The sequence below is a fragment of the Cornus florida genome, unplaced genomic scaffold, assembly GCF_030987335.1.
Source record: "Cornus florida cultivar Cherokee Brave unplaced genomic scaffold, ASM3098733v1 CherokeeBrave_3.0.0_Hap2_Chr08, whole genome shotgun sequence".
Lineage (NCBI taxonomy): Eukaryota > Viridiplantae > Streptophyta > Magnoliopsida > Cornales > Cornaceae > Cornus > Cornus florida.
In genome coordinates this window covers 33,528,592-33,549,413 of record NW_026775578.1, presented here as the reverse complement: position 1 = coordinate 33,549,413, position 20,822 = coordinate 33,528,592, and the positions used below count along the sequence as shown (strand labels likewise).

The 20,822-nt window shown below is 37.7% G+C and overlaps 1 protein-coding gene across 2 annotated transcripts in view; it reads left to right on the top strand.

The window, feature by feature from the left end:
• The first annotated feature begins 1,969 nt into the window (after nucleotides 1-1,969).
• Nucleotides 1,970-20,822, top strand: part of LOC132271217 (ubiquitin C-terminal hydrolase 12-like) — a 41,720-nt gene continuing 22,867 nt past the window's right edge. Inside the window, exons 1-11 of one of the 2 annotated variants that reach the window (XM_059772534.1) lie at nucleotides 1,970-2,155; nucleotides 2,441-2,507; nucleotides 2,673-2,820; nucleotides 2,933-3,090; nucleotides 8,309-8,574; nucleotides 8,650-8,868; nucleotides 8,956-9,064; nucleotides 9,153-9,268; nucleotides 9,544-9,642; nucleotides 17,481-17,590; nucleotides 20,668-20,742. In XM_059772534.1, coding sequence (XP_059628517.1) covers nucleotides 2,126-2,155; nucleotides 2,441-2,507; nucleotides 2,673-2,820; nucleotides 2,933-3,090; nucleotides 8,309-8,574; nucleotides 8,650-8,868; nucleotides 8,956-9,064; nucleotides 9,153-9,268; nucleotides 9,544-9,642; nucleotides 17,481-17,590; nucleotides 20,668-20,742 — 1,397 coding nt within the window. In that variant the 5' untranslated portion in view covers nucleotides 1,970-2,125. The remainder of the gene's footprint in view (nucleotides 2,156-2,440; nucleotides 2,508-2,672; nucleotides 2,821-2,932; nucleotides 3,091-8,308; nucleotides 8,575-8,649; nucleotides 8,869-8,955; nucleotides 9,065-9,152; nucleotides 9,269-9,543; nucleotides 9,643-17,480; nucleotides 17,591-20,667; nucleotides 20,743-20,822) is intronic. The other variant, XM_059772535.1, reaches the window with a different exon arrangement.

The following is a 20,822-nucleotide window of genomic DNA, read 5'->3' as shown; positions in this document are numbered from 1 at the left end:
AAATAAAAAAAGCAATCAAGTCATAATCTTTAGACAGATCACTGATTTGGTAAGGCAAAAGCTACTAACTACATTGGTTAAAGACTCACTGTTTGCAAGAAGGTTGAAGCTTGAATTAGATTTGCCGGCATTCATCAAACCACCACCTGAGCCGGTGGATCGAACTGATTAGGGTTTCACACCCTTTTGCTCTACACCGGTTGTGGGTATGCCTTAGACGAGAATAGTTTAATTCGCCCCAGACTAGTATTGTCTCTGTTGTTATACTGGGCCTCCTTATGAACTTGTTACTTGTGGATTGTACAATGTTTTACGAGTGGGCTGTCCACGGTTTGTGGGCCTGTCACTCTTTTGATTTTCTTATGTAAATATTGCAGTAATTTATAAAATCATCCTTACTTTTTTTTAAAAAAAAAAAACTATATAATCCATGTCCAACCCAAATGATCTATGTATTTCTAAATAACTTTTTTTTTTTTTTTTTCCTTGACAAATTAGGAGGTGGGTTATTCAAACATGGCCGCGCCCACTCGGGAGCTGTACGTTGTACCAACTAGGCTATTGAGTAATGTCAGTATTTCTAAACAACCTATGACGTACTAAAATACACTCATTTCGGTGATGAATCTTTTACGGCCTTTGATGCATTTGAAAATCTATTAAAATTAGTAATAAAAAAAGAATAATTATTCTATGGACTTGATCTTGGGTCATACCACGAGTTACTTTATGCCACATTAAAAACAATCGAATTTGGAGTTGTATTGGGTCATGCTCACTCCTTTGCAACTAAAATATTGTTGAAATTTCTAATTGTTTTGATATTTGAATACTGCATATCTAGTTTTACTTTTATATTTAATTATTAAATATTTGTGATAAGGTTTTTTCACTCTACAATTTTACTCATGATCCTTTTTTATTTTCCAAATTGAGTCAAATTTAAGCTTTGGGTTATGGACTTTGATCCTCTAAATTAAATATTTTCTAAGTTATCGTAAGTTAAATTTCATACAGATTCATGACATTTAAAATCTATTACTTGCTTGTGTTAAATCACGTCAACTAATTAAAAGAAAGTTTTAAAACAGCACCGTTTTGAGATAAGAAAAATTTACAAAGTTTAAAAACTGTACCGTTTTAAATTAAGGTAAGTTTACCATACTTTAATGACGTTATTTCTCCCTTTATCTTCTTTAAAAAAAAAAAAATACTCCGTCACTCTCCCCTTGCTCATTCCCACTATTGGGGGAATATTTCGCTCCAAAAATGAATGTGCTTTGCCATGGAATTAAAATGGACAAAAATGTGATTGCAAGACATGCAACTTTTACTACAATAGTAATGATTGGAAACAAGGGCGGTCCTAGGATTTCTCGTTGGGGTGGGCTAATATTGGGCTGAGTTGACTTGGGCTTGATTGGGTAGACTAATATATAGAAAAGATAAGAGAGAACATAAGGTTAAAAGAGAAATAGAGACCATGGGACTTGTTTAATATAGGAATAAGGAGAGAATAAGGAGAGATAACGACGTTAAACATACTTAGAGTATGGTGAATTTTTTTTAATTCAAAACGGTAGAGTTTTTAAGCTTTGGTAAATTTTACTTATCTCAAAACAGTGCAGTTTTCAAACTTTCTTTAAATTAGTTGACATAGTTTAACACCAGCCACATATATATTTTAGATGTCACGTGTCAATTTATAAAAAATTCAATTTAAAATAACTTAGAAAATATTTAGCTCAGAGAATCTAAGTTCATGGGTTATATATGTATATTTTTTTTACTCTTTAGGGTTCATATTGGTTAATCTCAAATTGACTCCAACCATGTATCTATCTGCCTGAGTAATTTATTTTTATTTTTTTTCAGTTTCTCTATCGCAAATTGCAAACCATGCATGTACTTTAAATAATTTTTTCTTTCCCTTCTCGGCTTCTCTCCCTAACATGTCCTTAAATTCCGAAACTACCCTTTTCCATTTTAAACCCAGGTCCCCTTCCGTTCCCCCAAGTCCCTCCGTCGTGTTACGTTGCAGAGCTCTCTCTCGTCTCTCTTTTTATCTCTCTAGAACAGTATATATCTCTAAGATTCGTCAATTCCAATCCCACCGACCTCAACCATGACTCTGATGACTCCTCCACCATTAGATGTAATTGTTCTCTCTCTCTCTATCTATCTCTCTCTCTATTTTCATTTTTATGTATACACGTTTACTATGTTTACTCTTTTGATGTTTTTCGCTTTCGTTCACTACTTTTTCTCTCTCGTTAAATTATATCCAATTCCGATCTTTAAACAATTCGTTTTTTAATTTTGATTATCGACCTAAATTGTAAGATTTTCTCGCATAAATGGCTAACTTTCTAGGGTTTTGATTGATAAACTTATCGATTTTATCAGATCCAAAATCTCATTTTGGCATTTGTTTTTGCAGCAAGAGGACGATGAGATGCTCGTGCCGCATTCGGATTTTGTCGCTGAAGGCCCCCAACCCATGGAAGGTATTGCTTTTTATTTATGTCGTCTGAAATTTCCATATTTTATGCTCCTGCTCAGCTTCAATAGAATCAAGACAATAGATATATATTAGCAATATATTAACTTGATTGTCGCATTTTGATGTTTTTGTTTTGATTTTGTTTTGTTGTTGGCAAAATCATTGTTAGTTACACCAGCAGAAACTGCTAATACAGTAGATGCTCAGTCAGTTGATGATCCACCATCAGCGCGGTTCACATGGACAATTGATAACTTTTCAAGGATGAATACTAAGAAGCTCTACTCCGAAACTTTTTATGTAGGAGGATACAAATGGTATTTTGTTTCTAAACTCTTTCTAGATTTGGGTTGAATCAACGCTGCAGCTTGTTTTTGATCATTCTGATCCGCCTTTAAGATTTTTGTTGTGTTGTATGGTGGGTGGCAGGCGAGTGCTTATATTCCCGAAGGGGAACAATGTGGACCATTTGTCAATGTATTTGGATGTTGCGGATTCTGCAGCTTTGCCATACGGGTGGAGTAGATACGCCCAATTCAGCTTAGCTGTGGTCAATCAAATCCATAACAAGTTCACGGTGAGGAAAGGTACGGTGTTTATGTCATTTTCGTATTTACCGTTCTAGGAAGACTATGTAATTTGTTTTAGGAATTTCTATATATCCTGTATACATGTAATTAAAATTTTTACGCACAACATAGCACAAGACAAATTTTTGTTGGCAGAATTTGTGCTTATTTGTTGCTTTACGTTATTACAAGTTATTGTTACCTGTGCATTTATTTTCTACATTAAGTTTTTATTATGTGTAAATTATTATCTTTCCGCACCAAGTTTCACTGCATGTTAGTGGGTTCCTATCCCAGGTAAGAAATTAATTTGAAGTTTAAAGAAAGTTGGATCATAATATATTTATATGATTAATATGTATATCCATATATACACAGTTATTTACAAATGTGTGCATTTAGCTAGCAAAAGAATGTGAAAGACTTGATATCTGACATACTAGACTTATCTTGTCATGGAATGATTTCTTTATCATCATTGTCGTTGTCATCATCATCCTCCTTGCCTCAGTCCTAATCAAATGGAGTTTATGACATTACACTCTTCCTTAGTAGGAGCTACTACTCATATTAGGAGTATAGTATTTAATTTCTTGGGATATTTTCTTATTATTTTTATCCATGTTAGTTCTGGTTTGCTTCTTTCCTCTTATCTTCTATCTTTACTAGTGTTCTTTACGTATTGATGCACTGATGGTTTATGTTGTAAATGTTCTTACCACCTAAGCTTACTTTCTCATAATTTTCCACTAATAAGCGTTGCTCCTAAATTTCTCTAATTCATTGATTATTTATCCTCCCTCTTTTAGTTATTGCTATCATCTCTCTCAATATTCTCATTCAACAATATAGGTACTACCTTTTTTTTTTTTTTTTTTTTCTTGAATTACTTTGACTAACCCTCAGGTTTTTCTTTATTTCTCATGGATTACTCTTGTGAAAGAAAATTGGTCAACCTCCCTTGAATGACCTCCCTGCTGTTAGTTGACCGTTGGGCACTTTAAAAGTCGATTAATTTGAAAAACTAAAATGTCAAAACTACCCTTTTGTTGCAAAATGACCAAACAAGCCTTGCTCAGTCTTTTAATCTTAATACTGTGGACCTTTATACCCTCACATATCCATAACATTACAATGAGTTTACAGATTTTCTCTCTCATCAGAAGTTGAAGGAAGATTTTTTTTTTCTCTCTCTCTCTCTCTCTCTCGTTTTACGTACTCTCTTTCTATTTGCACCTATTTCTCTCGGTTTACAGTCTCTTTTTCTGCACCTCTCTCTCTCTCTCTCTCTCTCTCTCTCTATCTCTCTCTCTCTCTTTGGGCACCGACATAGTCCTTGGCAACATTGGTTCATTGATTGGTAAAAGGAAATTGATTAACAGAAAATTTTGAATATTCTCTACAAGCGTCCAAAATATGTACTACTTATTTTGATTTAATGGTTAAGCTATTTGTAAAATATTTAATTCTTCATAAATTATGCAATCAAAGGGTGGTTTTCAGTGTTTCTAACATAGTTGTTAAAGGATCAACGCGCACTAAGGCGCCAAAGGTCTTCTAGAGCCTAAGCGCAAGTCGCAATATAAGGCGTGAGCCTAATTGAAGCAAGGCGCTTATGTAATAATAGTGCATATTAATTGTTAGTATGCAACACAAACTTGTTAATATCAAATCACGATTTTTTTCTTCAGCATATCAAGTCAATGGAATAGCTAAATCAACGTTCATATATCTTTTCTATTTGCATATGAATTCAATAAATGTCCAATTGCAACAATTCAAGATATGCGATACAAATATTATAAAATTCTCAAAAAATTCTATTTTGTTATTTGCTCTTTCATATGCATATGCATTAACAAAATTAAACGTGATTACAAAATCTGAAACAATAAAAGACTAAAATCATGCAAATTTTAAGCATATATTATCATATATATTCGGTATCAAGCTATGATATAGAACATTTTAATTTAGTAGTCACTAAATAAAAAAGAAAATGATATGAATAAATGATTAAAAAATAAAAAGGCTCTTTTTTTTTTTTTTTAGACTAAAGCCTACCAAAAAGCGCGAGCCTGAGGGCTTTATGTGAGCCTTGTTGAAGTGGCTTGGCCTATACTAGGTTGAGGCGCTCTAGCTGAGCCTTGGCTAGCCCGGGGCTTTTTTGGAACCTAGGCGCGCCTTTAACAACTATGGTTTCTACAAATTTGCCCTCTATTTAATTTAGTGGATTACCGGAAAATCAGCAAAGATAGTTTGATATAAATGAAACTTAATTGGGCAAATCGATCATTAACTAAGAAAATCTTAAATTACATTTTCCTTTTACTGAAGAGAAATAAAGAAAGTTTACAAATAAGACATTAATCAACTAGAGTTTCATAAGGTCAAGTAGTTATTGACTATGCTGTACTTCCCCATAGAATTTGAAAAAATAAAAATAAAGATCCATCTGGTTACTGAGAAAATAAAGTTCAGGCTTTTCTTTTTCGAGTTTACATTACCCTGACAGAGCTCGTGAGAGTAGGGCATGGTTTGGTCCTTCATTGGTATAGACTATGCTGATCTTCTCTGCAATCATTAAATTGCAATGATATCTTCGGTGATTTCGAACAAAGGTGATGATGGTAGTATTAGGGTTACAAAAGAGGTGGAGTGATGATGTTAGTATTAGGGTTTCTGAGACTAAGGGAGACGAAGGGTTGCATTTGTGAGATGGAGTTAGTGTTAGGGTTTGTGAGATTGTAATGTAGAGAGAGAGAGAGAGAGAGAGAGAGAGAGAGAGAGAGAGAGAGAATGTCGTTTTTGAGATGGCGGGATATGATGTCAAATACATCATATCAAGGGCAAAAAAAACTTTTCCTTGAATAGGGTTTATTGTGTCAGCTTGATGCATGCATTAGGGTAATTAAATAAAAGGATATAATTGTAAAATCCAGTGTACCATTAAAAAATCTAATGCCTCCTAACTCTGACAGGGTGTGAGGGTTATTTTTTAAAAAAATTAATGCGTGGGTAATAATGGAGAACCGAGAACCTAAGGGGGTGTTAGAGTAATTCACCTTTTTTTAGTAAATAAAATGGTCAACATTTTGCTCCTTATAAGATAGGTGGCCTAGTAATTATTCTATTGAATTTACTTTTTAACCTATTTATACCAGTCCTATTTGTTATATGATGATCCATTTCTCCATCTTTTGTATTATTACTACTAAATGCTGAAAATGGTTATTTTGAGTAATCCTTTGACCTCGAATGGTTATTTGTCCATCTTTCGTTGGATGGACTGCAGTTGTAGGAAAAATCTTGACCATCTGCATCTTTTTGTGCTGCTTGAATAAAATTACTGAGTGTTGGGGTTTTGTTGATGGCTGCATATGAATAAAACAAATCTAGAGGCAGGAATGTTAACCTGGCAATTTTGTTGTAGGTATAAATCTTGCCTCCCTTCTCTGCAAATAAACAGTAAAAAGAATAAGTGGATAGGGCTTGGAACCATTAGATATGAAAATGATCCACCCTAGTGTCATTTGCCTCTTTTTACTATGCAAATCTGCAGTCACATTCTGCACATGATTTAAATTAGAAATTTAGTGATTTTTTGGTGTTATGTTAAACTAAAACTGCTACTTGGCTAAGCAATTTGGTGTTATAAAGATAAATATAAATGGAACAAAGAAACAAATTATGAAGCATGAAGTGATGAAAACCCAAAAATTTATTAGTTTATTGCGAAAGCATGAAAAGAACATTGCTGGAACGTCAGGATTTATCCATGTAGAGCATTAATAATGATTTAACTGATTACAGTCCATCAAAAAGATGTTATAACTTGATCTGTACTAATAAAGAAAATTGTAATGAATTTGGGATTAAGCCAAAATTGGAATGCCTTTAACTATCTTGTTCCTTGTTGCACTGTGTATGAAGTTGGAAACAATATGGATGTTTTCTATGTGTTCCAAAATAGGAAGTTTATATGTTTCATTTTCTTATCATTTGTGGATGTCAGGTGACCTTAGTTGTAGAGTTGTACTCACACCAGGAACACTAAGAGTGGACTTATCATGGTAGAGCAGAGCAATGGTTCTCTAATCCACACAAAGGATGTTAGGCACCCAGGCGTCGCTCAGGCATTGCATAGGCGAGAAAATAGATGTTACTGATTAGATATCTGCTTTTTTACGTTCACCATAAAGCATAAACCTGCTATGCAGATTAGTTTCCTACACATTGCATTTCATTTCTAAACCGGCTGTCATCACTCTTTTCCACAGTGTACTGTTTTCATCATTACACTGCCATTTTCCCAGCAATGCTGACTAAGTTTTGTGAATGTTCTAATCTCCAGCGCCTCCTCACTTTACAAATAGTATCTCTTTTGTCAGCTCAGGTTGATTCTAGTCTAGTCTCCCTTGCTTGTGCCTGTGGTGATAAAGCTGAAAAGAATCTCAAATTCTTACAAACAAACAATGTGACGAGCCTTGAGAGGATAGTGTGTATAGTTCCTGATTATGCTTCTTGTGCACATGGGTTTAATCCCTTTTGGTGCTTTCTTGATACTCTTTCACGTACCAAATGGAAGAAGAGAAAAAAGCTTGTGTGATTATGGGTAACTAACAGTTGCTTATGCAGATAGTGAGATTTTAAAAAACACGCCCTTTCTCTACTCTTTTAGTTATGGGTAATGCCGAAATTGTCTATTACTGAAATACGATTTCATGTTGAATGGTATGGGATTTATTTTTAAATTAAAAATATTCAGGTTAGGATTTGCCCCAATAAATGCTATATTTAATTCAAAACTGATTTTGGCCGTGATGCATTGCAGTGTGGTTACTAGACGGTGAATTTTTTAATTGTTTTTGTTTGATGTTTGGTAAGCAGGGAAGGGGGCATTACTTGTTCATCAATAGATAGGCAGATAAATAAATAAGAAATAGGGGAGGGGGAGGTTGTGGAAAATTACAGTGGAAAAACACTATTTATTGATGTTTTAATATATTAAAAAACATGTTATTGTTTATGATGCAGTGCTTGATAGCTAGATGTTGACTTTTCTTCTTATACCCCTTTTCCTATTTTTACCTTATCTGTATGTTTTATATGTTGAAAGCATAGGCAAGGGCCTAAGCTTGACATCCACCGGTCTTCTAGGTGTTGCCTATAACCTCTGAACTTGTGTGGTTGAATTACTACTTCTGTAATAAATGTGATACCATTTACTATGCAGACACCCAACACCAGTTCAATGCACGAGAAAGTGATTGGGGTTTCACTTCATTCATGCCTCTTAGTGAACTATATGATCCTGGTAGAGGCTATCTTCTGAATGATACTTGCATTGTTGAAGCTGATGTTACTGTCCGTAGAGTTGTTGATTACTGGTCACATGACTCAAAAAAGGAGACCGGCTACGTTGGACTTAAAAACCAAGGAGCTACTTGTTACATGAACTCTCTACTCCAGACACTGTACCATATTCCTTATTTCAGAAAGGTTAGCAAATTCTCTCTACTTCCCTCATTGATGTTAATTCATGATGAATCTGCTATCCGTAACTGTTGATTTCAGGCTGTGTATCATATGCCGACAACTGAGAATGATATGCCATCAGGGAGCATCCCTCTGGCGTTACAGAGTTTATTCTATAAGCTCCAGTATAGTGACACGAGTGTATCAACTAAAGAGTTGACAAAGTCATTTGGATGGGACACGTATGATTCTTTCATGCAGCATGATGTTCAAGAACTAAATAGGGTTCTTTGTGAAAAGCTTGAAGATAAAATGAAGGTATAATATAGGGGTTTAATTCATCATACAGTTAAAGCTTTATTGCTCATTTGCAAGGTTTGATTGAATGTGGTCTTACTGGCTCAGGGTACTGTTGTGGAGGGTACAATACAACAGTTATTTGAAGGACACCATATGAACTATATTGAATGCATCAATGTGGACTACAAATCGACAAGAAAGGAGTCATTTTATGGTACTTGTTTTAGATTACTGTCACATGGCCATATTATCTGAGATGGATTTTGTGTGCCTTACTGACTAATATGTGTTTTTGAACTTAGATCTTCAGCTTGATGTGAAAGGCTGTAGGGATATTTATGCTTCTTTTGACAAGTATGTTGAGGTGGAACGTCTTGAAGGTGATAACAAATATCATGCTGAACAACATGGATTACAGGTTGGATTCCCTATAAACCTGCTGACTTAAATTGTCAACTTTAGATTATTTCTGATAGAATTTTATCTTAATCAACATAGTGGTCGGTACAATATTTTGAGTGCTTGATTTAGTTGAGCTAAGATATTTACTACAATTGGGTGATTTATTTTATTGCTATTATTGCTGAGTAGTTTGTTGTTTTTCTGTTTTCTGTTTCTAGGGCACGATTTCTGAGTACAATAGTGTGAATATCCGTCTCTAGACGAAATGCTAAGATATATTTACCTTTTCAGGATGCCAGGAAAGGTGTTCTTTTCATTGATTTCCCCCCTGTCCTTCAACTTCAGTTAAAGCGGTTTGAATATGATTTTATGCGGGATGCGATGGTAAAGGTTGGTAACTGAATCATTAATTCTTGGATATCGTGATGCATATTTTAATATTGTGCACAATTTGCATTGCCTGTTCAATTTGGTGAGCATTTGTGTTGTTTATGCTACAAAGTGCATTAAGTTTTACAATTTGAATTATCTACTGTCTTGCTTTGTTTGTGAGCTCTTATGCACAATTTTTACTGTTATAAGAAAATATGATTTACCTGACCATATTTGGTAAATACAACAAGATGAATCATGGTTTGACAACACAATTTTATACATGCAACAATGCAAAAAAAAGTTTGGAAGTATTGGATAGGGTGTTTCATCTCTGAAGGTCCGTGTGGCCTTTTTTATTTTTTTCTTTCCCCTTCATTTCTTTGGGTGAATGGGCTAGTATTGTTCAAGGCATGCAAGGTAGACTGTATTTGAACAAATTATATCGGTGCGTTAAGTTTTACAGTTTTTTTTTTTTTTTTTTTTTTCTTTCATTGGCAAGAAACACAGACACACCACTCACACACCCACTTTGCCGCTTTGGGAACTCGAACCCTCACCATCCACTTTGGGAGGTAGAGGAGATACCACTAGGCCTCAAGGGCCTTGGTAAGTTTTATAGTTTTGAGTTTCTTTCATGTGTTAGTTCTTACTTATTCACAAATTTCCATGTTACAAGGAAATAATGATTTACTTTTCCATATATGGTGAATAAAAAATGACGAGGCATGCTTGCACAAATCCAAGCTTATACGTGTGGCAATGCAAATAAGGTTTTAAAGTTCTCTTAGAGGGGTGTTTTATCTGTGACAGTTCGTGTAGCTTTTTGTTTCCTTGGGTGAATGCATTTGTCATGTTCTTTACATTGCATTGAGGATTAACAATCTATTCAGTCTGGAAATTTTTCTCTTGCCATATGCATTATATATGTTGGTCGTTGAGCATATTGAAATGAGGATTGCTCTCTCATTTCCAATTGCGTCTTATTTATTTGTTTGATTTTTGTCCATATTCCTTGTTTCTGTGCTTATATTTTTCATGTTTGGGCAGCACCCAAATTGTTGTTTCCTTTTACCTTGTGTCTCACCTAAAAGTTCAAAGATAGCGGGCGTATAATAAGCTGAGAGAATCTAGAGTTGATTGCACTAGTTTCCTTTTCAAAATTAGTTCTTTTAAGCTGTGAAATTTTTTGGATGTTCTGTTTTCAATCTTGGTAGTTTGCTAATTTATGGGAGAGATTGAAAGCAGAATATATAGCAGTAAAAATTCAAGTGTTGCTATGTCTATTTTTCACTTTGAATGTGGCACCAATTATAAAGAAAACTTATGCCTCAAGTGCATTTTTTCTGTTTAAGAAAATTTTGAAGGATGAATGTTTTTTTGCTTTGAGGGATGTATTTACATTTTGATATTATATTTAATCCATTCTAATGTAGTTACACCTTGTTTACTGAGGGATAGTTTGAAACTAGGACTTTTTAACTTCTGGATTTAGTGAGAGATAAAGTTTGAAAGACTACATACAGGTGCTGACCGGGCGAATTGTCAAGGGGTTGAAGAGTTCAGCACTATATGTATTTTAGTATGTATAGCTACATTTGGAATAAAGTATTGAGGTATCCTTGCCTCCATTTTGGTGAACATCTAAAAGATCCACAGATCAATTCCACCTTTAGCATGATCAGAGTCCATCATAGATATAAAGTCAAATGCATTGATACGTATGCTCGATATTTTGGTTCTATTCTTCTTTTGATTCCATGAAGTTGATTGGTTCTTTGTGAATGTCCATTGCTTAGGGGTGTTCAAAAAATCTGGTAAACCGAAAAACCGGACCGGACCGTACTGAATTGGGCGGTTTGGGCTAGTTGTATAGCGGTTTGGTCTGGTCACGGGCCCAAAATTATGAAACCGTAATTCTTCGGTCTGGTCTTGGTTTAGAGTTGTGTCGGACCGGACCAGCCCGGACCGAACCGTTACTATGTTATATAATATATATATTTATATATGTATATCATATTCTAAACGTAAATCAAGTAAAGTTCTCATGTGCCCCTTTTCTTTCTTTTGTTCTTTAAATTCCTTAAATTTCTTTTAAAAAATGGGGGGTGCACATGGTGTGTCTTCAAGAAACAAAGATTGATTCTTTGTCTGATCGGGTGGTGAAAAGTCTGTGGGGCAACCGCTTTGTTGAATGGGAGGCGTTGGATGCTGCTGGGACTTCAGGAGGTGTTCTTATTATGTGGGATAGGAGATGGCTGACTAAAGTTGATGTTTGCAGAGGGAGATTTTCCTTATCTTGTGCTTTTGTGATGGAGGAGGATGGCTTCACTTGGGGTTTTTCTGGGGTGTATGGGCCGGTTGATGATGTTGAGAGGGATGGTTTGTGGGAGGAGTTGAGTGGGGTGAAGGGGAGGTGGTCTCTTCCTTGGTGTATGGCAGGTGACTTTAATGTGGTTAGATCTCCGGCGGAGAGGTCTACAGTTGGCCCATGGACCCAGGCTATGATGCACTTTTCTGATTTTATTGATGGCCACCAGCTTATTGATCTCCCCCTTGAGGGAGCTTCCTTTACTTGGTCCAGCGGAAGGGAAGTTCCAACTCTCTCGCATTGATAGATTCTTGATTTCAGGTGAATGGGAGGAGAAATTCCCGGATGTTGTTCAGGCAGTTTTGGCTAGGGTGACATCGGATCACATTCCTTTGGTTTTGGATTGTGGAGGTTTGAGACCTCGCAGTACTCCTTTCAGATTTGAGAACATGTGGCTTCGTGCGGTTAACTTCCAGGAACTTGTCCATTCTTGGTGGGAGGAGAATCTGGTGGTGGGTACATCGAGCCATATCCTTGCCGGAAAGCTTCGGATCTTGAAAACAAATCTTAAAAGGTGGAATAAGGAGGTATTTGGGAGCTTGGTGTGGAGGAAGAATAGGGCTTTGGTTGATATTGCGGAGATTGATCGATTGGAAGGGGAGGGTGCTATTTCGGAATCTCAACGCAGTAGAAGAGCAGCTTGCCAGGCAGAATGTGTGGAGATTGCTCTTTTGGAGGAAATCTCGTGGCGTCAGAAATCTCGGGCATTATGGCTCAAAGAGGGGGATCGTAATACGAAGTTTTTTCACAGAACTGCTAATGCTAATAGGAGGAGTAATCACTTTGGGCGGATGTGTGTGGATGGTGCAGTTTTGTCTTCGGAGGAGGAGGTGCGAAGTGCTATTGTCTTTTTCTATCAAGGACTTTATTCTGAGCCTCTTCGTTGGAGACCTCGTCTAGATGGTCTTCACTTCGATTCTATTTCTGCCTTGGAGAGAGATGGGTTGGAAAATTCTTTTTCGGAGGAGGAAGTGCTGAAGGCTTTAAAGAGTTGCAATGGTGATAAGGCTCCAGGTCCAGATGGTTTCACGATGAGATTTTTGCTGGAAAGCTGGGAGGTGGTCCGATATGAGTTTATGGGCACTTTTCATGAGTTTCATTCCACGGGGCGATTTGAGAAATCGCTTAATGCATCTTTTATTGCCCTTATTCCTAAAAAGGGTGGTGCTTCTAATATCAAGGATTTTAGACCCATTAGTCTGATCGGGTGCATTTACAAGATCATTGCAAAAGTCCTTGCCTTTAGATTGAGGGAGGTCCTGGATGGAGTTATCTCTGAGTCTCAGAATGCTTTCGTTGGGGGTAGACAGATTTTGGATTCCGCTCTTATTGCTAGCGAATGTGTGGATTCTAGACTTCGTAGTGGGACTCCTGGTGTTCTGTGCAAGCTGGATATTGAGAAAGCCTATGATCATGTTTGCTGGAATTTCCTGTTCTATCTGTTGGAGAGGATGGGTTTTGGTGAGAGATGGAGGAAGTGAATTGTTTCTTGTGTTTCCACTGTCAGGTTTTCGGTGTTGGTGAATGGCTCTCCTTCGGGATTCGTTGGCAGTTCTCGTGGGTTGAGACAGGGAGACCCTCTCTCCCCTTTTCTTTTTATTATTGTTATGGAGGCCCTTAGCAGGCTGATGAGAAGGGCGGTGGATTTGGGTTTTCTTAGGGGTTTCAAGATTGGCCCTGAATCAGTTCAGCAGTTGGAGATCTCTCATTTACTTTTTGCGGATGACACTATTGTTTTTTGTGAGGCTGATATTTCCCAGTTGAGGTATCTGCGATGTGTCTTGGTTTGCTTCCAGGCTGTTTCTGGTTTGAAAGTTAACGTGGGAAAGAGTGTGATTGTTCCTGTGGGGGAAGTTCAGGAGGTGGACACTCTGGTTGTTGTTCTAGGATGTGGGACGCAACGCTTTCCCATCTCGTACTTGGGTTTGCCGCTGGGGGACTCGGCTAGGAGGGTGGGAAGTTGGAACCCGGTGATTGAGCGGGTCGAGAGAAGATTAGCGGGTTGGAAAAAACAATATCTGTCAAAGGGCGGTAAAGTTACGTTAGTGAAGAGCACTTTGTCAAGCCTTCCAACGTACTTTCTCTCGCTTTTTCGTATTCCAGCCTCTATTGTTGGAAGAATAGAAATGCTCCAACGTAATTTCCTTCGGGGGGGTTGCGGAGAAGAGTTCAAGTATCATCTTGTCAAATGGGAACAGGTTTGCAGGCCTATTCGGTTGGGAGGGCTTGGAATTAGGAGATTGGCCACTTTCAATTGTGCTCTTCTTGGTAAGTGGCTTTGGAGATTTGGTAAGGAAAGACATAGATTATGGAGAAAGGTTATCTCATGTCGCTTTGGGGAGGAGAGAGGAGGGTGGTCAGCTGGATCAGTCAGGTCTGTTGGCGGAGTGGGGGTGTGGAGGGCCATTGGTAAGGGGTGGGATGCCTTTTCCAAACATATTAGATTCAGAGTTCGGGATGGAAGAACTATCCGGTTTTGGGAGGATCCATGGTGTGATGATAGGCCTTTGGCCCTTTTGTTTCCCAGGCTTTTTAGGATTGCTGTTGACAAACATGCAATGGTTGCTGACTATTATCGCCTTGATAGTGGAAGGTTGTCTTGGGATGTGCGTTTCCGGCGAGCTTTTCAGGATTGGGAGCTGGATGATGTCACTGGGTTTTTGGCTCTTCTTTACAGACAGGAGGTGGAGGGGTCTGGGGCAGATTCTTTGATTTAGGTGCCTTCTTCTCAGGGGATGTTCCAGGTCCGGTCCTTTTTTGTGTGCCTTTCTGGTTTTCATGGTACCTCATTCCCATGGAAGACGGTGTGGAGGTCTAAGGCACCTCTTAGGGTGGCCTTTTTTGTGTGGACTGCAGCTTGGAATAAGATTTTGACGTTGGACAACTTGAGGAAGAGAAGATATATCATTGTTAATAGGTGTTGTCTTTGCAAGATTAATGGGGAGTCGGTGGATCATCTTTTGTTGCACTGTCCTGTGGCTCATGATTGTTGGAGTTTGATGTTTGGCCCGTTTGGTATTCATTGGGTCATGCCTCGGACATCTTGGGAGTTGTTAGATATGTGGAGGGGCCAATGGGTGGGGGCTCAGGTCAGAGTTTTTTGGAGGGTGATCCCTTTTTGTATTTGGTGGAGCCTTTGGAGAGAGCGTAATGGAAGATCTTTTGAAGGAAAGGAATCCTCCATTGGGGTGTTAAAATTTTCTATCATTTGTAATTTGTTTTGTTGGGGTCAGGGGAGAGACTACTCCTCTCTTGAAGAGATTGTTGACTTTATGAGTTCTTTGAATTCATAGGCTCCGTTTTGTCTTTGTATAGTTTGGGTCGCGTTCCCCTTTTTGAACGCTTTTAATTCAATTTACTTATCAAAAAAAAAAAAAAATTTCTTTTAAAAAAAGTCAAATTTTTCTTTTCAAATATATCTCAATTTTCTTTCCTTTCAAATATATCTCAATTTTCAATTTTCTTTCCTTTCAAATATATCTCAATTTTCTTTCCTTTATTTCTTATTAAAATTCTTTTTTTTGGCATGTTATATCAATGTTAGTTGATATATATATATAACTTTGCCCCCTCTAAATTAAAATATAATAAAAGGGTAATCAACTGAAACCGACAAACCAAACCGAACCAACCCGGTTTTTCGCGGTTTGGTTTGGTTTGGTTCCATGCACTTTATGGTTTGGTCTGGTTTCAAAAATGATGGAACCGTTATAAATGGTTTGGTCTCAAAATACTCCAAATCCGGTCCAAACCGGACCGTGCACACCCCTACCATTGCTTAACCCAAAAGTTGAATTCAGACCTAGGCCCTGTTGATAATGTCTAAAACTGAACACGGTCAGCAATTTTGAAAAATAAGCGTGTTTGTTAGTGATTTAGGATACCACTTAAAACATTAAGAACCCCTGAAAATTGGTCAAAATTTTAAGTGACAGTAGGATTGGCCAATTACCTTAGATTCAATTACCTTATGCTACATTTGGTGTACAGGAATGGAATGGAATGCAATGCAAGTGGGAATGGAATGAGAATGAGAATGGAATGGAATGACCATTCTCATTCTATTGTTTGGCTGTAAATATGAAATATGTAGGAATGGAATGATAATAATCATTCTAGTATTTGGTTGGACCAATTTAAAATTTAGAATGGAATAAATTTTAAATTGAGTTTTCCACAATATCCCTCATAGTTACTAATATATTAAATTCATAAAATGATATTCTTCTATAATTTTTTTTAAAAAATAAATGGTAGCAGTGGCGGTGGTGGATGGTGGTGACGATGGTGTGGAGGTGGAAAGCGATATGGTGTAGGTGGGGGTGTTGGAAGGCGGCGGCGGTGAAAGGCGACAATGGTGTTGGTGGAAGGAGATAGTGGTGTAGGTGACGGTGGTGGAAGCCAATGGAGGTGACTATGGTGGTGGTGAAAGGCGGTGACGGTGGTGGAAGGGGTGGCGATGGCGATGGCGATGGTGAAAGATGGTGGCGGTGGCGGTGGCGGTGGCGGAAGGCGATGGTGGTGGTGGAAGGCGGTGGTGGTGAAAGGTGGTGGTGGAAGGCGGTGGCAGTGGTTGTAGAAGGCGGCGGCGGCGGCGGTGGTGAAAGGTAGTGGTGGTGACAGTGGAAAAGGCGGCGGTGGCGGCGGAAGGTAGTGGCGGTGACGTTGGCTATGGTGGAAGGCAGTGGCGGTAGAAGGCGGTGACGGTGGTGGTGGAAGCGGTGGAAGGCGATAGTGGTGGTGAAAAGAAGTGGCGGTGGCAGTGGTAGTGGTGGAAGGTAGCAGTGGTAGTGGTGGAAGGTGGTGGCTGTGGTGAAAGGTGGTGGCAGTAGTGAAAGGCGACGGCGGTAGAAGGCGGTGACGGTGGCGGCGGTGGTGGTGGAAGCGGTGGAAGGCGATAGTGGCGGTGTAAAGAAGTGGCGGTAGCAGTGGTAGTGGTGGAAGGTAGAAGTGGTGGTGGAAGGTGGTGGCAGTGGTGAAAGGCGATGGCAGTGGCGGTGGAAAGCGGTGGGCGGTGGTGAAGTTGATGGCGGTGGTGGAAGTCGATGGCGGTGGTGGTGGTGGTGAAAGGCGAAGGTGGTTGTGGTGGAAGGTAGTGGTGGTTTTTTAACTTGGAACATGAGAGTTTTTTGGGAAGTTGATTTTTAAAAAAAAATTACTTGGGAATTGAATGGCCATTCCATAGGTTTAGTTGTGGAATGGATTTTCATTCCAATGGAATGAGTCGAATTACCATTCTCACTTTAAATTGCATACCAAACAAAGGAATGGTTGGAATGGCTATTCCATTCCTGCACGCCAAACGTAGCATTAGTGATAAGAAAAACTTAATCAACTCAGGCACTCCTTTTCACATATTTTTAACACTAAGATTTCTTGGATTGTCTTATGAATGGTAGATATGCTGATGACATTTTGCCTATATTTGTAAATTTCTGCCTAATAAGGTGTATTAGTGATTTTGCTTGTTCCTCTAATCAAACAGATAAATGACCGCTATGAGTTCCCCTTGCAACTTGATCTTGATAGAGAGAACGGCAAATATCTATCACCCGATGCAGACCGGAGTGTCCGCAATTTGTATACTCTCCACAGGTATTACTAATCCCAGTATGTTTGCATCTGTTGATTACGACTCCATGGTTTGTGTAATGCAATGAATAGCTTCACTGCTTTGTTTGGTGAGTTATTTGCTTTATTTTGTAAAATTTATTTGACTACTAGAACTGACTTTACTTTCTAATTCCTCCTCACCCCCCTTCAACCAACCCCCCAAGGGCAAGCAAGCAACTCACAAACCCATTTTGCTCCCTTGGGGCTTGAACCCTCAACCTCCTCTTGTGAAGGGGGAGGTTATACCACCCGGGCAATGGGGCCGGTGGTCTCTCTATTTCTCCTTTTCCAATGACCTAAACAGTAGGCACCCTAATATCAAATAGCAAAAAAAAGAGTTGCATTTGGTTTCATAGATGTAGAGAAGGCATATGATTGAGTGCCAAGGGACATGATTTGGTTGGCTCTACAAAGAAAGCAAGTACCTTCAAAACTTATTAATCTTATTCAGGATATATATAATGATACATTGACTAGAGTTAATACTAAATGCTGAGAAACTAGTGACTTCCCTATAAAGGTGGGACTACACCAAGGATCGGTGTTGAGTTCACAACTATTTGCAATATTATTATACGAAATAATGAAAGATATTCAAGAAGACATCCTATGGTGTATGTTATTTGCGGATGACATAGTATTAATAGATACCTCTAAGGAAGCCTTAGCAACAAAATTAGAAATATGGAGAAAGGCATTAGAATCAAGGGGCCTAAGAATTTGTAAAACTAAAACGGAATATATGACATGTAAATTTGATAAAGTAGAAATCGATACACTATATATATAGAAATTCAAGACCAAAGAGCTACTCAAAAGAACTCTTTCCGTTACCCAGGATCTATGGTACAAAAAGATGGGGAGATAGATGGTGATGTAGTAAGTAGGATTAGGAGCCGGGTGGACAAAATGGAGGCAAGCTAGTGGTATCCTTTGTGACAACAAACGAATACCAAATAAATTAAAAGGAATATTCTATAGAACGGTTATTAGGTCGACATTATTGTATGGAGCGAAGTGTTAGGCATCGAAAAAGACACAACTTCAACGCATTCATATGGTGAAAATGAGGATGCTACGTTGGATGTAGGAATCACTAGAATAGATGAGATTAATAATGGGTGTGCAAGGGGAACAAGAGGTATAGCCCCTATAAATGATAAAATTAGAGAAAGAAGACTTAGGTGGTATGGTCATATTCAACGTAGGTCCGATACTGCATCTATTAAAAGAGGATGTGTTGTTTGTTTAGAAGGCAAATGACAAAGGGGCCGACCAAATTTACATGGGATGAAGTAATTAAAAATGACTTAAAAAACTTAAATTTAAGAGAAGACATGGTGCATAATAGGAAAGAATGAAAAAGAGAATTCATGTGGCCGACCCATCCATATGGGGGATAAAGGCAAGGATGATGATGATGATTGATTGCAGTTCTGAGATTCTCTATTTTTTTTCCTACCCTACTTTCCACAAAAGGAACCTGTAATTTCCCAAATGAAACAAAGTTGCATTTTGTTTCTTTCTAACATCAGATTCAGGCAACCGAGCATCTACTGCAGTGAGCCTTCTCCTGGGATGAATTAAGTCTTCAGAACTCTGATTTACAGAACTTTCAAATAGTTAGCAAGCAACCTAAAGAACTAGATTGGATATACAGCATGAATTGGGTGTAAACTTTAATAATATAGAATTCCATTATTGATATGCCCCTCATCCAATGGTCCTTTTTTCTACTTCCGTTCAATGTGAATGAGATGTACATATTTCATCATCATCATCGTCATCTTTACCCTTATCCCATATGGATAAGCCTCATGAATTCTCTTTTTCTGTTCTTTTCTATCATATACCATGTCTCCTCTAATCTATATTTTTTAAAAATCATTTTTAATTGCTTGTTCCCATGTAAGTTTTTGGTCGGCCTCTTTGTTGCTTTCTCCTGGCAAACAAGTCTTCTTCTTCTAACGTTGCATCTTTGGTTTTACGTTGTACATGACTATACTATGTATGTCTACTTTTTCTTAATTTATCTTTAATAGATGCAATTCCTAGTTTTCCCTCACTCATTCATTACTTATCTTAGCTCTTGTAGTCTGTCGACAAAAGGTTCACCCTAAGATGACCATCTTATGGCTACTGAGAACGATTCAAATCAGATGGTTCTATTTCTCAATCTTTCTGACTTGCACCTACAGATAAAAGTTTGAAAAGATTGAAAAATCCAGTCATCTACAGCCAGTGGTGAAGGATTCCTCACTCCTATCATCCATCATAGCAACATCCTCATTACCGCTAACTGAATGCGTTGTTCTTATTTCTTTTTCAACGCCCAACACTCTACTCCATACAATAAAGCTAGCTTGAAAACAGTCCTATAGATGAAGTTTTCTTTTAATTTATTTGATAATAGTTTGTTGCATAGGATACAACTAGTTGCCACCATTTTGTCCACTGTTCTCCAATCCTACTCACCACACCACAATCTATCTCCCTTATTTTTGTAATATTGACCCTAAATAAGGAAAGTAATTATTTTGAGTAACTCTTTGGTTTTGAATTGTAATATTTATACTGTCAACTTCTGTTATTCTATCAAATTTACATTCCATGTATTCTACTAGTTTTACTACTTTTTAGGCCTTTTGCTTCTAAAGCCTTTCTCCATGTTTCTAAGTTTGTTGCTGAGGCTTCCTTATGAGCATCTAACAAAACTGTCATCTGCAAACAACATACTCTATGGAATGAGATGTACATGTTTTTTTAATGTGATATGTATATTTATTTATGTGATATGTATATATAGTTCAATCTCTAGATGGATAGCACTCGTCTTATTCCATAGAAACTTTTTCTTGGTTATTTACTTATTGATTTTATTGTTTATAATTTTTTCTCCTCAGTAGGTTTCTTTCTATTGTGCTATATTAATCATTCTCTATTACCAAACTTTTACGTTTTGACTTCCATAATAATGTTTACAATTTCTTTACTATACTGGCATCTGGTTGATGCTCTTCATACCGCAACTGGTATAATGCTTTGATGTTTGTTTGCAGTGTTTTGGTTCACAGTGGTGGTGTGCATGGTGGACATTATTATGCTTATATAAGACCAACGCTTTCTGATCAGTGGTATGCATATTTGTTTACTCTTTCTTTCTTTCTAAATCGTATCTTCTGGCACATGTGTATTGAATTTTTTGTTCAATGTT